This window comes from Bubalus bubalis, chromosome 16 (genome assembly GCF_019923935.1).
Source record: "Bubalus bubalis isolate 160015118507 breed Murrah chromosome 16, NDDB_SH_1, whole genome shotgun sequence".
Lineage (NCBI taxonomy): Eukaryota > Metazoa > Chordata > Mammalia > Artiodactyla > Bovidae > Bubalus > Bubalus bubalis.
In genome coordinates this window covers 40,915,687-40,932,687 of record NC_059172.1, presented here as the reverse complement: position 1 = coordinate 40,932,687, position 17,001 = coordinate 40,915,687, and the positions used below count along the sequence as shown (strand labels likewise).

The 17,001-nt window shown below is 45.3% G+C and overlaps 1 protein-coding gene and 1 non-coding gene across 2 annotated transcripts in view; one reads left to right on the top strand and one right to left on the bottom strand.

The window, feature by feature from the left end:
* The window catches only part of TUB (TUB bipartite transcription factor), a 65,829-nt gene extending 52,516 nt beyond the window's left edge, over positions 1-13,313 (bottom strand). The window contains 3 exon segments of the mRNA XM_044929474.2: positions 12,571-12,618; positions 13,142-13,254; positions 13,257-13,313. Of these exon segments, the coding sequence (XP_044785409.1) occupies positions 12,571-12,618; positions 13,142-13,254; positions 13,257-13,298 (203 nt within the window). The 5' untranslated portion in view covers positions 13,299-13,313.
* TRNAE-UUC lies at positions 2,657-2,729 on the top strand. The gene has a single exon. It is a non-coding gene; the product is annotated as a tRNA-Glu (tRNA).
* Positions 13,314-17,001: the final 3,688 nt, after the last annotated feature.

The window sequence follows — 17,001 nt, the reverse complement described above, 5'->3', positions numbered from 1 at the left end:
GGCCCTGTCCACTCCTCCTGACCATCACCCTGTGAACTCCTGCACTGTCCTTGCCACCTGGCCCATTATCAATGGAGATGAACCTTGGGGTGAGAGGTCAGTCTCTTCTGTCATCATCCCAGGGTCTGTGTGGCCTGGGTGGGGGTCTCCCTTTGGGCCTTGAGGGAGGAAGAACCAGTGTCCAGCAGATGCCAGCTGGACTCCGGGTCCTACGATGGGCAGATGCTAGCACTTCTGCCTAGAGTGTTTCCAGCTCATGCTAAGAGCAGCCTTGGACACCCCTTCTTACAGCACCACCCAGTGTCAATCTAGAGTACGGCACCAGACCTTAGTAGACAATGATGAAGGGTACCTCTCTCTTTAAAAAGTGTTTCCCTCCCTTTCTCTCTCCCTCTCTCATACACACACACACACACACACACACCCACCCCCACCCACCCACCCACCCTAGACTGGTCCCATCCTAATGTAGTCTGTTCTCTCTAGACTCCACATTCTGGTCCTCCCAGAAGATGAAGCCTCTAGGTTTCCATGGCAACAGTAGTTGGCTCCCTGATTACTGAGTTACAATGAGTCCTTCTCTCCATCTAACTTAGGAGGTTTCTAGGGGACACAGGCTAGGAATCTACTCCTGGGCTCCAGATTCACCTTATGACCAGAGGCAAGACCCTACCCCTCAGGCCTCAGGGTCCCCTGGGCTCAGTGAGGATGAGGCTACACCCGGATCCTTCAGTTCTGACACACTGACTTACATAATTATCTTGCATATCAGAAACATCTAGTTATAAATATAAAACAAGAGATTCTAGCCTCTTCACATATCCAGCAAAACGTCACAAGAAATGTCTCACATATACATGAAAACATAGTAAAATTCTAAAAAAACGCAAGAAATCTCACCTATACAAACACTCCTGATTTAAGGAGAGGAATCCTCTGTTCCTGTCTGGTATTATAATTTTGGTATTCATGTCTACAAATTAATTTATAGGTTTGGTGCCATTCTAATCACAAGTGAAGTGCAATTAAAAAAATTCTACAAATATATCCCAAAATTCACCTGGAAAAAATAAGCCAATTTTCCCAAGATATCCAAGAAAAATTTATAAAAGAATAAGAAGGCACTTGTCATACCAGTTCTCAAACTGTACTAAAACTCTGAAATAACCAAAATAATGGTACTGGCTCGAGAATGACCAAACAGACTAATGCAGTGTGGAAAGAGACCCACGTCTGTAGAGGAAATTGGTTTATGATAAAGATGGCCTTTCAAAAGACTGAAGAAATGTTGCACTATTTGCCAAATGGTTTAGAGATCAACTTGCTATCTGGGGGAAAATAGTGTATCCCTACTTCATATCAGACATAAAAACAAATAACAGATGGATTAAGGTTTATGTAAAAAGGAAAACATTTCTACAAGGAAAAAATATTAGACAATAGTGTTCTAATCATGTGTAGAGAGTAGAGGAGCTGCTCTAAGCAAGTTCCTAAATCCAGAAGCCAAACAGATTGTATAAGGTTTGAAACAGCAGTCTTCTCATATGGCAAGAGACACTGTGACTGAAGCGAGTGCAAAGCTGGTGGACATCCCAAGGGGGTGGCGTGTCATCTATTGTCATATATTGCTGAATGATGCTCTTTCCGGAAGAAATGTCTCACACTGATGTATCAGAGATCGTTAAAGACATTCACTCTTCTGAGCCATTAATTTCGCTTCTCTGAAGCTATTCTAAGAAAGTAATGTAAGGGAGCATGGAAATTTACAATAAGGACGTTCATCATTGAGAATTTAGAAACTATTGAAATAACCAAAACAGGAGAGTGATTAAATTTCAGTAAGTCCATTAAAAAAGCTATTCTAGAGACACTAAAAGTTTTAAGTGTTAAATGATATGGGAAGACAGGCTACAAGAAAACTTTAGATGTCAGTCTATACAACTTTGTGAAAAGGATATCTGCACACATGAACATATATAATTGTCTTCTGGATAAATTCAATCTGTATATTTTTTCAGATAATGCCCAGGAAGATTTTTTTCCTAAAGCATCTAAAGAAAACTTAAATCCATTTTTCAATTAACAAACAATTTCTGCATAGCAGCACAAACAAAACCACCTTATTTCTAGAATTCGCTCTGCTGTGTCCACAATTTGACTCTGCAAAGCTTCTACTGTTCCCAGGAGAATGACAGTAACTTATTCTGGGCATTGGCTACGCAAGGCTTCCCTCTCTCAGCCTGAATTTAAGTTTCTCCTTTGTCACAATAGCTTTTCTTTGAAGAATATTAGTGCAAAGTTTATAAAATTGCATCCCCCACTCCCAAAGATACAAATGCTGTCAGAAAAGTAAGTGAAAATTAAGTGGTTGAGAGAAGCACAGGACGAAAGAGCTAAGAGATGGAACAACAGCAAAGCATATATTTTCTTCAAGGTTTGAAAGTCAGACAGCGTTTATTTTTAATTGACAGACTTCACTGAAGGGGAAAACAACATAGTACTTTACTCTGGTTTTTATTTTACTTTATCAGATTTTTCTTTTGTTTTATGGTTTGGGATGTCTATCTTTTTCTGTTTTTCTTTTTAAATGAACTAAGGGTTGCCAGAGGTGAACACAGAGTAAAAGATTAAAAAGAAATACATGAAGGGTGGGAATTCCCTGATGGTCCAGTGGTTAGGACTCAGTGCTTTCATTGCTATGGGCCCAGATTCAACCCCTGGTCAGGGAATTCAGATCCCATAAGCCACATGTTGCAGCCCCCCAAACCAAAAACCATGAAGGAAAAGATGCTCAACTTCAGTATTCACCAAGGAAATGCAAAGGAAAACCCCAATGTCACACACTATGCCCTCACCGGGATGGCTAAAATAAAAGACAGATTTGGTGAGGATGTGGCACAAGCAGAACTCATATACTACTGGCAAAGGTGCATTTGTAGCAGCATTTTGGAAAACTTGGGCAGTATCTGATAGAGCTGAATGTAAAACTCAGGAATTCCACGCCTAGGTACATACCTCACAGACGTGCAAACACACGTGCGGCAAGAGAAAGGTACAAGAAGTTCATAACAGCACTAGTCACTGTTGCCAAACGCTTTCAACTCCCTAAATGCCATCAGCATTAAAATGGACACATAGACCGTGCTACAGTCACGCAAATACTATACAGAAGCAATAAATGAACTACTAGAGAAGGCGATGGCACCCACTCCAGTACTCTTGCCTGGAAAATCCCACAGACGGAGAAGCCTGGTGGGCTGCAGTCCATGGGGTCGTGAAGAGTCGGACATGACTGACTGACTTCCCTTTCACTTTTCACTTTCATGCATTGGAGAAAGAAATGGCAACCCACTCCAGTGTTCTTGCCTGGAGAATCCCAGGGATGGGGGATCCTGGTGGGATGCCGTCTATGGGGTCGCAGAGTCGGACACGACTGAAGTGACTTAGCAAGAAAATACATTCTTAACACAGATGAAGTTCACAAATACAATATCAGCAAAATAAGCCAGACTCAAAGGGGAGATAAGAAATCCATTTATTTAAATATCAATCATAGGCAAAATTATACAGTTCATGGGCTTCTCATGGCAAGAATACAGATGCTGGGAAAAATTGAAGGCAGAAGGAGAAGAGAGCAACAGAGGATGAGATTATTGGATTGCATCACTGATCCAATGGACATGAGTTTGAGCAAACTGCGGGAGATGGTGAGGGACAGGGAGGCCTGGTGTGCTACAGTCCATGGGGTCGCAAGGAGTCAGACACGACTTGACTGACTGAACAACAATAGGCAAAATTAACTAGTAATGTTAGAAGTCGGTTTAACTGCTTTGGGCTTCCCTGGTGGCTCAGCTGGTAAAGAACCCGCCTGCAGTGCAGGGGACCTAGGTTCGATCCCTGGGTTGGGAAGATCCCCTGGAGAAGGGAAAGGCTACCCACTCCAGTATTCTGGCCTGGAGAATTCCATGAACTATATAGTCCATGGGGTCGCAAAGAGTCAGACACAACTGAGCGACTTTCACTGTTAATTACTTTGGAGGGAGAAGTTACCAGAAAGGAGTTCAAAGGGAGTTTCTTGAGTGCTTTTGATGTTTTGTTCCTTGGTCTGGGTTTTGTTAACATAACTGTGTTCAGCTGTGAAAATTCATTATAAGCTGTGTCCCTAATAATTGTGCATTTTTATGTGTACAAATATACACTTTAAAAAAAAGTTTAAAAAGAGAAATAAATCAAAATGTTAACAGGAGTTGCCTCTAGGTGTTAGGATTATAGGTAATCTTATGTTTCTTCTTTATATTGTTTTATGTATTCCAAATTTACTACAAGGTTTTCTAATATTATTTTCCAATATATGTTCACACCACATGAGGCCACTGTGTTTCTAAAAGGTAGTATAAAGTTGGTCTGGGAAAGAGCCCCCACTTCTTTTCCTAAGGAGTATCCATTTCCTCTTTCCTGAGCCTGGGCTAGTGGTTCCCAAATCAGTCTAGACATCAGAGTCACCTGGGGAGCTGTTTAAAAATTCAGATTCCTGTACCTCCTCCCTGAGGTTCTGATTTAGTTGGTCTAGGATGGGTTCCAATACGGCACCCCCAGCTTCTAAGGGACTAGGACGACGCACCACAATGTCTGAACCGATGAAGTGTCATCTCTCCCTACTGGACAGGGGCTGGGAGGAACTGCCTTGGATAGTGCTGTGAAGTGGGGACCAAGCCCTGGGATTTGGGAGTTTCCTGGAAGAGCGAGAGCTTGGAAAGCCCAAGGCAACCCCTGCCTCAGCCAGGCTGGAGAGGGGAGTACAGCAAAGGCCTTAAGAGCACAGATACGGCGTCAAATAGACAGGGGCTCAAATCCGGCTTTGTGATAAGCTCTGTGACCTTGGGCTTGACCTTTCTGAGCCTTAGTTATATCACAGGGATTCTAACACCAATTTCACTGAATTATGAATATTAAATAAAGCAATTTATATAAAGCCTAGCAGGCTTTATATAAATTTAACACAAAGCCTGGCAGGCAGTAAGATCATGATGTTAATAGTGATGATATATACTATATGTGAGCATTACTTAACACTTAATACTTACAGAATTATTACATTTAATTGAATATTATATTTAATATTATACATATATAATATAGAGAGACATTAATTAACATTGTGTATGGGTACTCAAAATTATAGAAAGTCTGATGTTCTGATGATTGTTTTAGGAACTATACTTTTACCTATTGTGGTCCCCTTTTGTAGACACTATATATCAAAATATTCATTTGTTTATTCAGTAATGATTAAGGGTACACACCTTTGAAAGCTTGCCTCACTACTGATATGACAATGTGACCTAGACCAATTTATTTAACCACTCTGTGTCCCAGTTTCTTCACCTCATATTGTGAATGACAACAGTACCTACCTCATAGGGTAGTTGCAACTTTTTATGAGTTAATATACGTAAATGGCTTAGCATTGTATAAGTCCTCAGGAAATTTTGGTTATTATTGTCCAGTCAACGTTTATTGAGTGCTTACTGTGTACATGCACTGCAGGCTGAGGACAGACAGTGAAAAAAACCAGACATAGCCCCTGCCTTCATGGAGCTTGTAATCAAACAGCAGTAAAGTATATAAACCATTTTTAAAATGGATGAGAGAATGGGACGTTCTTAGCAGAGTTACATGGCATGGTAGTAAGACCTCATGCAGAACGTGAAAAAGAGTATACCAAAATACTTCATAATCAAACTGTTGAAAGCCAAGGATAAAGAGAAAATCCTAAAAGCAACCAGAAAAATGGATGGGGTGGCAGATACTGCAAACAGGAACAAAGAAAAAAATGGCAGAGGATTTCCTCAATCTGACAAGGAGCATCTTATGAAAACCCAAAACTAACATCATACATAAAAGTAAAAGGCTGAATGCATTCCCAATAGGATCAAAACAAATCTATTCAACACTGTACTGGAGGTTCTAGCCAAGATGAATAGGCAAGAAAATGAAATAAAGGCTCCAGATTAGAAAGGAAGAAGTAAAATGATCTCTATTTATAGATGACATGACTTTGTATAAAGAAAATCTAAGGGATCTACTAAAAACCATTAGAACTAATAAACAAGTTCGGCAAGTTTGCAGGATATAAGACCAATATACAAAATTTGTAACATTTCTATACACTTACAGTGAATAATCCAAAAAATGAAATTAAGGATAACTCAATTTACAAAAGCATCAAAAAAATACTTAAGAATGAATTTTTAAAACAAGTATAGATTGTTCATTAAAAACCACAAACTTCTTTCAAAGAAATTAAAGAAGACCTAAATAAACTAAAAGATATCCTGTGTTTATGGATCAGAAGATTCAATGTTGTTAAGATAGCAATACTCCTCAAATTGACCTACAAATTCAACACAATCCCCAATCAAAATACCAGCTGGTTTCTTTTCAGAAATTAACAAGCTGGTCCTAAAGTTCATACAGAAATTCAAGGGACCCAGCACAGAGCCAAAACAATTTTGAAAAAAGACAAATTTGGAGAGCTCATACTTCCTAATTTCAAAACTTACTATGAAACCACAGTAATCGAGACTGTATAAGGTCAGACTCATAAATCAACACAGTAGAACTGAGAGTCCAGAAATAAACTCACATTTACAGTCAGTTGATTTTTGGCGAGGATGCCAAGATTGCTCAATAGGAGAAAAATTAGTTTTTTTCAGCACATGATACTGGGAAAAACTAAATATCCAAAATGAGAAAAACCTGGGATTCCTCTACCGCACACTATATACAAAAACTAACTCAAAATAAATGAAAGACCTTAGTCTGAGAGCTAAAACTATAAAATTCTCAGAGGAAAACATAAATCTTTGTGACTTTATATTAAGCAATTAGATATGACGCCAAAAGCACAAGCAACAACAGATAAATTAGACTTTATCAAAATTCAAAACTTTTGTGTTGTAAAGGACACCATTAATAAAGTGAAAAGCAACCTGAAGAATGAAATAAAATATCTGCAAATCATTATCTGATTAAGGATTTTCATCTAAAATGCAAAAAGAACGTTTACAACTCATTAACAAGACAAATACTCCATTTAAAAATGAGCAAAGGATTTGAATAGACATTTTTCCAAGGAAGACACACAAATGGCCTATGGGCACATTATCACTCATTATTAGTCATTAGGGAGAGATAAGTCAAAACCACAATGAGATACCACTTTAGACTCACTAGGATGATTATTTAGTCAATACCACAGCTAAAACATGTATTGGCAAGAAAGTGGAGAAACTAGATCTCTTATACATACACCGCTGGTGGGAATGTGAATTGGTCCAGCCACTTTGGAAAATAGCCTGGCAGTTGCTCAAAAGGTGGAACATACAGTCTTCCAGAAGTTCTACTTCTAGGCATGCACCCAAGAGAAATGAAGCATGTCTGCAAATATTCACAGCAGCATCATTCATAATAGCTAAAAAGTGGAAAAGTGTGAATGTCCATCAACCAATGAATGGATAAACAAATGTGGTAAATCCAGATAACGGAATAGCATTTGGCAATGAAAAGAAATGCAGTATTGAGACATGATACAACAGGGATGAACCTTGAACACATTGTGATATGTTTGAAAGAAGCCAGTCACAAAAGGCCACTTATGATTCCACTTATATGAAATATCCACAATAGGCAAATCTACAGAGACAGAAGGTAAATCAGCAGTTTTGCAAGGCTAGGGGAAAGGCTAGTTGTGCAAGGCTAGTTGGGTGTGGCTAGAGGGAAGAGGAATGACTACTAATGGGCATGAGTTTTCTGGGGAGATGGGGTAAACGGAAATGTTCTAAAATTGATTGCAGTGTTGGTTGCACAACTTAAAACACATTGAATTGTACACTATAAACAGGTGAATTATATGGTATGTAAGTTATATCCCCCAGAAGTTGTTTTTTAAAGATAATTCACTGTTTAAAGCAAAAATAATAAACTGATAGTTGGGTTTATAAGTAAAAGCAAAATGCATGACAACAACAGCCCAAAAGACAAGAAAGGGGGCCTAAAGTATACTGTAGCAGGTCTCTTATGATATTCAGGAAGTACTGAACATTTTAAGGTAGACTATGACAAAAGAAGGCAATGGCAACCCACTCCAGTACCCTTGCCTAGAAAATCCCATGGACGGAGGAGCCTGGTAGGCTACAGTCCATGGGGTCACAAAGAGTCGGACATGACTGAGCGACTTCACCTCACTTATGACAAGTACAAGGTGTATACTGTAAACTCTAGAGAAAGCTTTCTCCTTTGAAGGAAAGCTACGACAAACCTAGACAGGATATTAAAAGGCGAGATATCACTTTGCCGACAAAGGTCAGTTTAATCAAAGTTAAGCTTTTTCCAGTAGCCACTCAGGGATGTGAGAGTTGGATCATAAAGGAAGGCTGAGCACTGAAGAACTGATGCTTTCAAATTGTGGTGCTGGAGAAGACTCCTGAGAGTCTCTTGGACAGCAAGGAGATCAAACCAGTCAATCCTAAAGGAGATCCACCCTGAATACTCATTGGAATTCATTGGTGCTGAAGTTGAAACTCCAATATTTTGGCCACCTGATGCAAAGAGCCAACTCACTGGAAAAGCCCCTGATGCTGGGAAAGACTGAAGTCAGGAGGAGAAGGGGGAGACAGAGGATGAGATGGTTGGATAGCATCACTGACTCAATGAACATAAGTGTGAGAAACTCCGGGAGACAGAGAAGGACAGGGAGGTCTGGCGTGCTGCAGTCCATGGGGTTGCAAAGAGTCAGACATGACTGAGTGACTGAACAACAACAGAGCAACCACTAAGAAAAACGAACAAAAATGTGTTACAACTAAGAAGCTAAGAATAGAGATAAAATTGAATCATGAGAGACATCCAATCTCAAAGAAAGTAGGAGAAGAAGAAAAAAGAACAAGTGTGACAAATAGAACACTGATAGCAAGATGGTAGATTTAAATTCAACCATATTATGATAACAGTAAATGTAAATGTTTTAAATATTCCAATTAAAAAGTCAAATTTGTCAGATTGGACAAAAATGACACAATGATATAATTCCTAAAAAAAAACCCACTTTAAAGTCAGAGGGTTAAAAGTAAACGGATGGAAAATGATACACCATGCAAACACTAATCAACAGAAAGCTGGAGTGACTAGATTAACATCAGACCAATGGAACTTCAGAACAAGTACTGCCATCGATAAAGAAGGACATTTCTTACCGATGAAGGGGTTAAGTTCTTGAGAGGACATAGCAATCTTATATGTTTATGTACCTATAAAGAAAGCTTCAATACACATGAAGCAAAAACTTATAGAACTAAAAAGAAAAAGTAAAATTAAGGAGAAGGTGTGAAGAGCAGCTCTAGTCATCAGTGAGAGATGAGGTTGAAGCCAGGGTAATCCATGAGACCACCAGGAACAAGTTTATGGGAGAAAAGAGACCAGGACAGACTCCTGGACCACATCAGCATTTCCAGGATGAACAGAAGAAGAAAATCTCATGAAGAAAACTGAGAAACATTTATCAGGATGGCAGGCGGAAAAGGAGAGTGTGTGGTCATGGAATGTAAGGAAGAGAGCTTCTGCAGGCAGAGCATGCTCCATTCTATCAAATGCAGCTGAGAGGTCAACTAGGCACGGAAAGGCTTCAGGGGGATTTACAGCAAGACCCACTGGAGACACAGGATGAGACGCTCCGGTGGTGAAATGGGGGCAGAAGCCAGGTTGTAGCAGATTAATCAGCAGTAGGTGGGGAGGTGGAGATAATAAACACTGACTTTGATTTTAATAGGCTTGGCTGAGAGGGCAGGAGAGAAAAGAGGCTATAAAGTCAAAGTGCTTGTTTCATTTCTTATTTGAGTTACAAATGAAGGAGCCAGGAGAGGAGTGGGGCCAATGAAGATGCGGAGGAGAGAAGGAATAAGCAACAGAGTGGGGAACTTGGATGAAGAGGTAAGGTGGAGGGTCCCCAGATCTCTTGTGGAGAGGCTAACTGGAAGAGGAACACCCATCTCTCAGTGTGATGGGGGCCAGAGGCATGGATAGGCATGGATGCAGGAATGCTGCCCAGAGCAGGGGTTAAACAAATTTCTTCCTGGGGGTGGGGTGGGAGGCAGGCAGAATGGATCCAGGTATATGTATGGCTGAGTCCCTTTGTGTTCACCTGAAACTATCACAACGTTGTTAATCAGCTATACGCCAATATGAAATAAAAAGTTTTAAAAAAAGAAATGTCTTCCTGGCAGATTTTCTTTATAAAGAGAGCCCATGTTGCCTGCTAGGAATGAGGGGGGAAATTGTGGTGTAGAGGGATTATGTGAGAGCTTAGAAACAGCTGAGGGGGCATTGCAGTGGCCTAGGCCAGAGGACTGGAACTCAGGTGAGGCTATGGACCGTGAGTTTGGACTAGTGTTCATTCATGAAGGGATTCCCACCTGCCCCCCTTCCTTGTAAGTCAGGACTAAAGAAGGCAGTCAGTTACCATGTTCTAGGGGTGTGTGGGAGACTAAGGGGCCAGGTGGTGACTGATAAACAGCTGAAGCAAGGTCATAGCGTCCAGACTGGATGGGAACAAGGGTTGATTCAGGGTCAGGAAAAAAACGAGGAGGCAGGAGCCTTAGGTCTCTGTGAACTGATATAGTGCAGCAAAGGGAGACAATGCCTAGGAGGTACAGAGAGATTGAGACTTTGGAGGTGAACAGTTTCATGTGATGATAAGATCCCAGTAATGGGTGACTAAAGTAAAGGTGACAGTCAGTGAGCTGAGGAAAACAAAAGACTCCGAGGCTAGGGTATGGAGGAATGTCCTCGGGGACTTGGAAGCTCCCAGGATGACTGGGAGAACCTGCAATAAAAACGCTGTGACAAGATTCCTTTATTCTGGCTATGTCCTTCCATGGCTAGACCATCAAACTTTATCATCAATTATGACTATTGCCAACTTGCAGAGATATGTCCCCAGAACTCAGCCTTACCACTGAGGCTGCCTGGCTCCCTCGTCCATCTACTCGCCACCCCGCGAGCCCATACAGGACTGGCTATTGGGAGCAAAATGTCACGCTTGTTGGCACCATCTTGAATAACACAGCTTTAAAGGGATACTGGCAGAGCCTTTCAACACAGAAGAGCCAGAGTAGCGGCGGTGGGAGGAGGTCCTGGGTAAAGTAGCAAGGCACCCAACCCCAGAAAGAGTCATCCCAGAACCTGGTATGGCCAGGGGTCCCTGCCAGCCAGGCATCACTGTGGATATATAGCCCACAGTAAGCTCAGGGCCTCCATGCACAGGAGGAAAGGTCATAACCAAAGGACCACTCACTCCTAACAGGCCCCTTGACTCCTACACAGTGAAGTGGCTCCCAGGCCTGCACTGCAGAGAAAGTGCCATGAGCAGGGCGCCTGGGTTCAAGTCCTGACTCTGCTGTCAACTTGCAGTGTGACCCTGCCCTGAGGCCTTCGTTTTGCTGTTAATCAAAGGGTGATCTCAGAGGTTCTTGTGTCCTTGACAGTGTATGGGTGGTGGGTGCCAGAGGGGCCTCATCAGCTCACATCACTCAAATTGCATCAGCTGCAGAAGACAAATGAGCTGAAGTCCTCGAGCCTCATTTGCATCATACAGCAGAGTCTGCCCCCTGGGGTTCAATCCTTACACCCCCTCCTCCTCCCCAGAAGCCTCTGAAGTAGGCTCAAGGGATACACCACGTATCCTCCCCTGCCTCCCATCTTTCTCTTCAGGAGATTTTCTTTAGGCTAAAAAGCCAACTTGGTTTTAGGCCATGTGCAGAAAAGAACAGAGGGCCATAGACACATAACCATGTGTCTAGAGCTCCTCTTTGAGGACAGGTCACTAGAGACCTCATCAGAAACCCAGGACCAACATCCCAGAGGGCACAAACCAGAGCCCCAAATGCCCTCCTATGTCTCTGGCCTGGTCCCTGGAAGATCAGATGCGTTCTGCAGGTTCTGGGAACCCTTGGCAGCCACATCGCACCTGGGAAGGGGATCCTACATCTGGTCTCATCTATGAGGCAAGCTCCCTCCTTCATAGGCAGCTCTTCCTGCCTGTCCTCTGGGCCAGGAAATATATCCCAGGGACCCTACCATCAGTAAGGCACAGAGGAGGCTCTGGTCAGGAGTCCTAGAAAAGACCCATCTCTGGACTATGAAGACAGGCCTTGGGGATGGCAGCCTAGGGCAGGGAGAGTGTGGGTCTGGGAACGCCTGGCCAAGTGACCCAGGACAGGCTGGGGAGTGGAGCCCAGAACTCTAGGCCCTCTCAGCAGCATCACCAGGCTGAAGTTGGGCAAAAGGACCACAGGAAGGGCCAGGAGGAACAAACCAAGCCCACAACAGCCACAGAGAGGGCACACTTCACTTCGGGGTCACACCTCCCTCCGGACTTCATTTCCCACGCACGTAGCCCAGCACATATGGGGTCCATGGCTGCAGAGGTGCCCTCCCCCGCCCACACCCTCCCCGCACAGGCTTCTGTGGGGGGCCTTTCCCCAGCCAGCGCTCCCTCCTCCCCTGCCAGCTCACCGAGCGATCTCCCTTCCTTCCTTCCAGTACTTCCTCCTGGTTGTTCTCCTGAGGACAAAAAGCAGGGGTGACTCCACGGCCTTGTACCTCACCTTGTCATTCCTGCCCCTGGCCTGGCCAGACCGAGCGCTCATCAAGGCCTCCTCCAGGGCCTCAGTCCCAGCTGCTTCCGGTGGGATTAAGTGGGATCAGCTGGAGGGACTTCCGGCAGGTGCTGGCTCTGTGGGGCCCGGGACAGCAGGCAGGCAGCTCAGAAGGAGGGCGATAATGACCAAAGCCAGGGGAATGGAGCACAGGGGGCCGGGTGGAGGCAGAGAGTAGGAGCATGGAGCAGCCAGGAGCAAGGGCCTCACTCCTGTGGTGGAGGATTCCCCTGAGATTTGGGTGAGCAGAGGTGCAAAGGTCCCCATTGACCTGTCCAGAGTCTGAGATTTTGGAAGGGAAGAGCCATGGGACCCCGTGTGGTGGGGGAAGGGAGGGCCTTGGGACTGCAAAGGGAGGAAGTCATGGCGGGTGCCGTGGACACAGGGTTGGGGTCCCTGGGCTAAAGGAGAGGGTGTTGAGAGCTTACCGATCTCTTCGGTGGCCCCGTTTCAGGGGCCCAGGTTTCTTGTGTTGCTTTGAATGCTGAGATCCCATGGGCCGGGGAGTGCCTCCTGGGAACAAAATCCCTGTCTTGGCAAAAGGGTGCAAACCCAAAGAGAAAGCAAAGAAGTCCTTGTCCCCATGGCTGCCAGAGGGTGGGGTGAGTTTGAGGTCTGGTCCTGTCCAGGCTGCACAGAAAGCCCGTTGCAATGCTTTATCTCACCAGCTCAATACTGAAGCTAGCGCCAGTCACCTGGCTGTCTTTCTCCATCACCGTGGCAACAGTCAGGCTAACAGCTGCCATCACTGATTCATTAGGATATGGAAACCCTCTCTGCTGGTCACAGTCTCCCTCCCAAACCCTTCAGAGCAGACTGCATCCTCAAGTTCTCCGTAGCCGTGCCACTGAGGGACATGCAAGTGTTTGTTTCCATGACAACACAGAGACCATGTATCCCTACATTTGTGGTTACTATGGCAACCCTGGCAGATCCAGGTACATTAAGGACAAAGACCTCATCTGGGGGAACCACAGTCAGACACATGCACTGATGTCCTCTCTGTGGTCAGCCCTGGCCTAGGGGTCAGTGGCAGGCCCTGTGCTGGGGGACACCCACAGTGTGCCTTTGAGGAACTGATGGGGGATCTAGGTTTCCTAGTCTGTGTCCTCAGCCTCTTGTCCTCTCACCCCACCTAGAGTGTACAGAGTGATCTTATCCCCTCACAGGGCTTCAAGCCCCACAGCCCTGCCATAGAGAAAATCCATGCCTGCATCATGGGTTCACCTCCTCCTAAGCTCCAGACCCTTTAATCTACTTGCTCTCTGGACACATCCCCCTGGATGTCCTGCAAAACCTCACACTGAGGTACACAGCTCGGGACTTCCTGTGGCTCTGAGCACTTGTTCTATATATTCTATCTCTGTGAGCGACACATCCAGCCCCCCAGGTGCTGTTGTCGCTTCCTCTTTTCCCTGTCCACATTCCTCGACCAATGCAGACAACCATCAAGCCCTTCTGAGGTTACTGACCCAGCATCACTCAGCTCCCCATTCCCCCTTGCCTGGACCCCTATCCTCTGTAGGGCCTCCTCGTCTGTTGCCCAGATCTCGGCATCAGGATGGTGTCTGCTTCCAACTTACTTCTCTCAAATCCATCCTCCAACTGGCACCAGAGTGAGCCAAATCTGATCATGCCTCCTGACCCTGCTTAAACCCCTCAGAAGCACCCTGTTCTGCCTCAAGGCAGAATCTAAGCTGATTTCCTCTGCCAGCCCCTCTAACCTCCTCTGCTCCCAGGCTTCTCTTTGCCTCCTGCTCATGTCACCTTCAGCTTGACTTGTTCCCTTTCTTATCCATCCTCAGCCACACTCTTGTAAAAATTATACTCAGATTTTCAATGAGAGCTTAGAATAGTAATTAGGAATAGTGGGGCTTCAACTTCAAATTCCTGAGCAGGAAATGATGCCTAGTTGCAAAACCAGGCACTTCTGACCCTACCCTGATGGGACCCCAGAGCCCTTGGCCCCTAGGTCTGCCAAACAGACAAAGACTTGTGGGAAGACTGTGAGTAGCCCAGGAGGAAAGTGCAAAGATGATCCCATTCTATCAACTCTAATGGCCCCCAGAGAATAGAACACAGATTGTCAACTGAGAAGGCCTCTCATACCCTGCCCTTTGTGTCACTGATGGCTCAGTGGGAGGAGGGGTCAGAACTGGGCTCCCCAGCTCTCAGTCTGCTGTTCTCTCCACTTTGACACATGCCTCAAAGCTCCGAAGCCAGTGCAGAAAGGCAGCACAAGCGTAGAGTGCAGACATGCTGCACATAGCAACTTCCAGGAGGGTGAGTATACGTGTGTGGCCACCTGGAACCAGAAACCACATCCCTCCACATCCCCAGGAACTTCTTTCAGATGTCTTCTGTCCTGATTCGGGCAGAATGGAACTTTGCAGCCAGAGTCAAAGGGCATCTCAAAGCTGAGGCTCAGGCTTTGCTGCACTTTGCTGTACTTTCTCAAGCACAGCATCCCTGGTGGTCCCCTTTCTGCCCAAGGTCTCAGGTTTATATATTGGTCCATAGGAATGTGGATCAGAAAAAACCTTATCAACTGTAAGTGAAGTCAGCTTTCCCCAAGGAGGCCATTCTCACTTTATGGCTGGCCGTGGGGCCCAGCGGCACAACCCCCCAGGAGAGGACTGGGGAAGGACGGACAAAAGCAGTCACGGAACCTCGGGGCTGGATAGACTGCATCCCTCAAGGGTCACACCTCCTGGGGCCGGAAGCCCTTTGGAAGCTAAGCTGATCAACATGGGGTTATAAAACCTCCACGTGTGCTGCCAGCATCAGGGTGCTCATTCTTCCCAGAGCAGTCCCTCCACCTGCAGTCAGCAATTACTTCTTCCCTTTAAGCCCAGACACACACTTCCCTGTGATTCTCCTTCTGTCCAGCAGGGCCCCACAGAACATCCATCTCAGGACTTGGCCATTTCTGACCTCTTTATATACATTAGCTCTTTTACTGGTGAGCACGACCCTGAAAGGAGGGCGCTGTTCTTGATTCCTTCCCAGGAGAGGAAACCGAGGCTCAGAGGGGGAGTGACTTGCCCAGTAAGTGGCAGAGCAGGCATGGGGTGACCAACTGCCAGGCTGGGGGACTGGACAGCGTGCAGCTCAGCAGGGCTATGGAGCCTCAGCAGGGAGCTGCTGCAGCAAAACAGCAAGGGTGGAAGGCTTCCCATGCATTTCATCCGGGACCCTCAGACCTCCCACTGGGACAGCATAGGTCTGGCCCATGACAGGACAGTGCCTCAAGTCCAGATCAATTTGGTGTCCTGGCCACCTTCAACATTGATCCTTCTGAAACATTTATTTAGCGCTTAGACAAGCTGTGCACAGCTGGAGGGCTGGGCAGTGGGGACAAGTGTCCCTGGGCTCAGAGGCCCTGTTCAGCAAAACAAAAGCCCTTCAGTGAATTCGATCTACCCCCTGCAGAAGGCTGGCTGGCCAGCATCCATGTTTTCCTGTCACAAACAGGTCATCACAGTCTTCCTTTAGCCACATGCCTTCTTAACCCACTCCTGCCCGGGGAGGAGTTATTCTCTCCAGACACCTCCAGCAATGTTTTAACTTCTTTTGAGACTGATGCATCAGGGACATTGTCAGGCATGCCTGCACTTATCTGTCCCTGCCTGGACGGGATTATAGGAGTGGGGCAAGACCAGCAGTGTTCTGTCCTGCAGTTACCGCAGCAGTTACCATGGCAACCTCGAGGTACCCTTTGAAATGCCTGAAGGCTGAAGTGGGGTCCAGAGGGATGGAGTGGAGGAGGGGCACTGGGAAGGATGGCCCATGGTAGGGGCTCCCATTCAGAGATAAGTTGAAACCTCCCCTACCTGAAGCAGTGGACAGTAAGAACTGAAGGCAGCAGCGGGGAGGGGGCCAACAGGAAGTGGGAGAGCAGGGCCAGGACGGGGGTGAGCTGAAGGAGGCACTCACCTGAGGTCCAAAATTTAAGAAGGTGCTCCCAAACCCAGTGATCAAGATAAATTATATTTAAATCAAAATGAATGCAAAAATATCCTGGATAAAATATCACAACTGTAAACAAAGACAGGATCCTATAAAGCTGGAATTAGGGTGAGGCAAGTGAGGCCAAGTCCTGCTATCCATGGTTAGATCCTGTCTTTTTTTTTTTTTTTTTTTTTTGGCTCTTCGGCCTGTGGAGTCTTAGTTCTGCAACCAGGGATCGAACCCAGGCCCCATGCGGTGGAAGCTTGGGATCCCAATCACTGGACTGCCAGGGAAGTCACTGGATTCTGTCTTTACTAAAATTTTTATTTTGTTCACT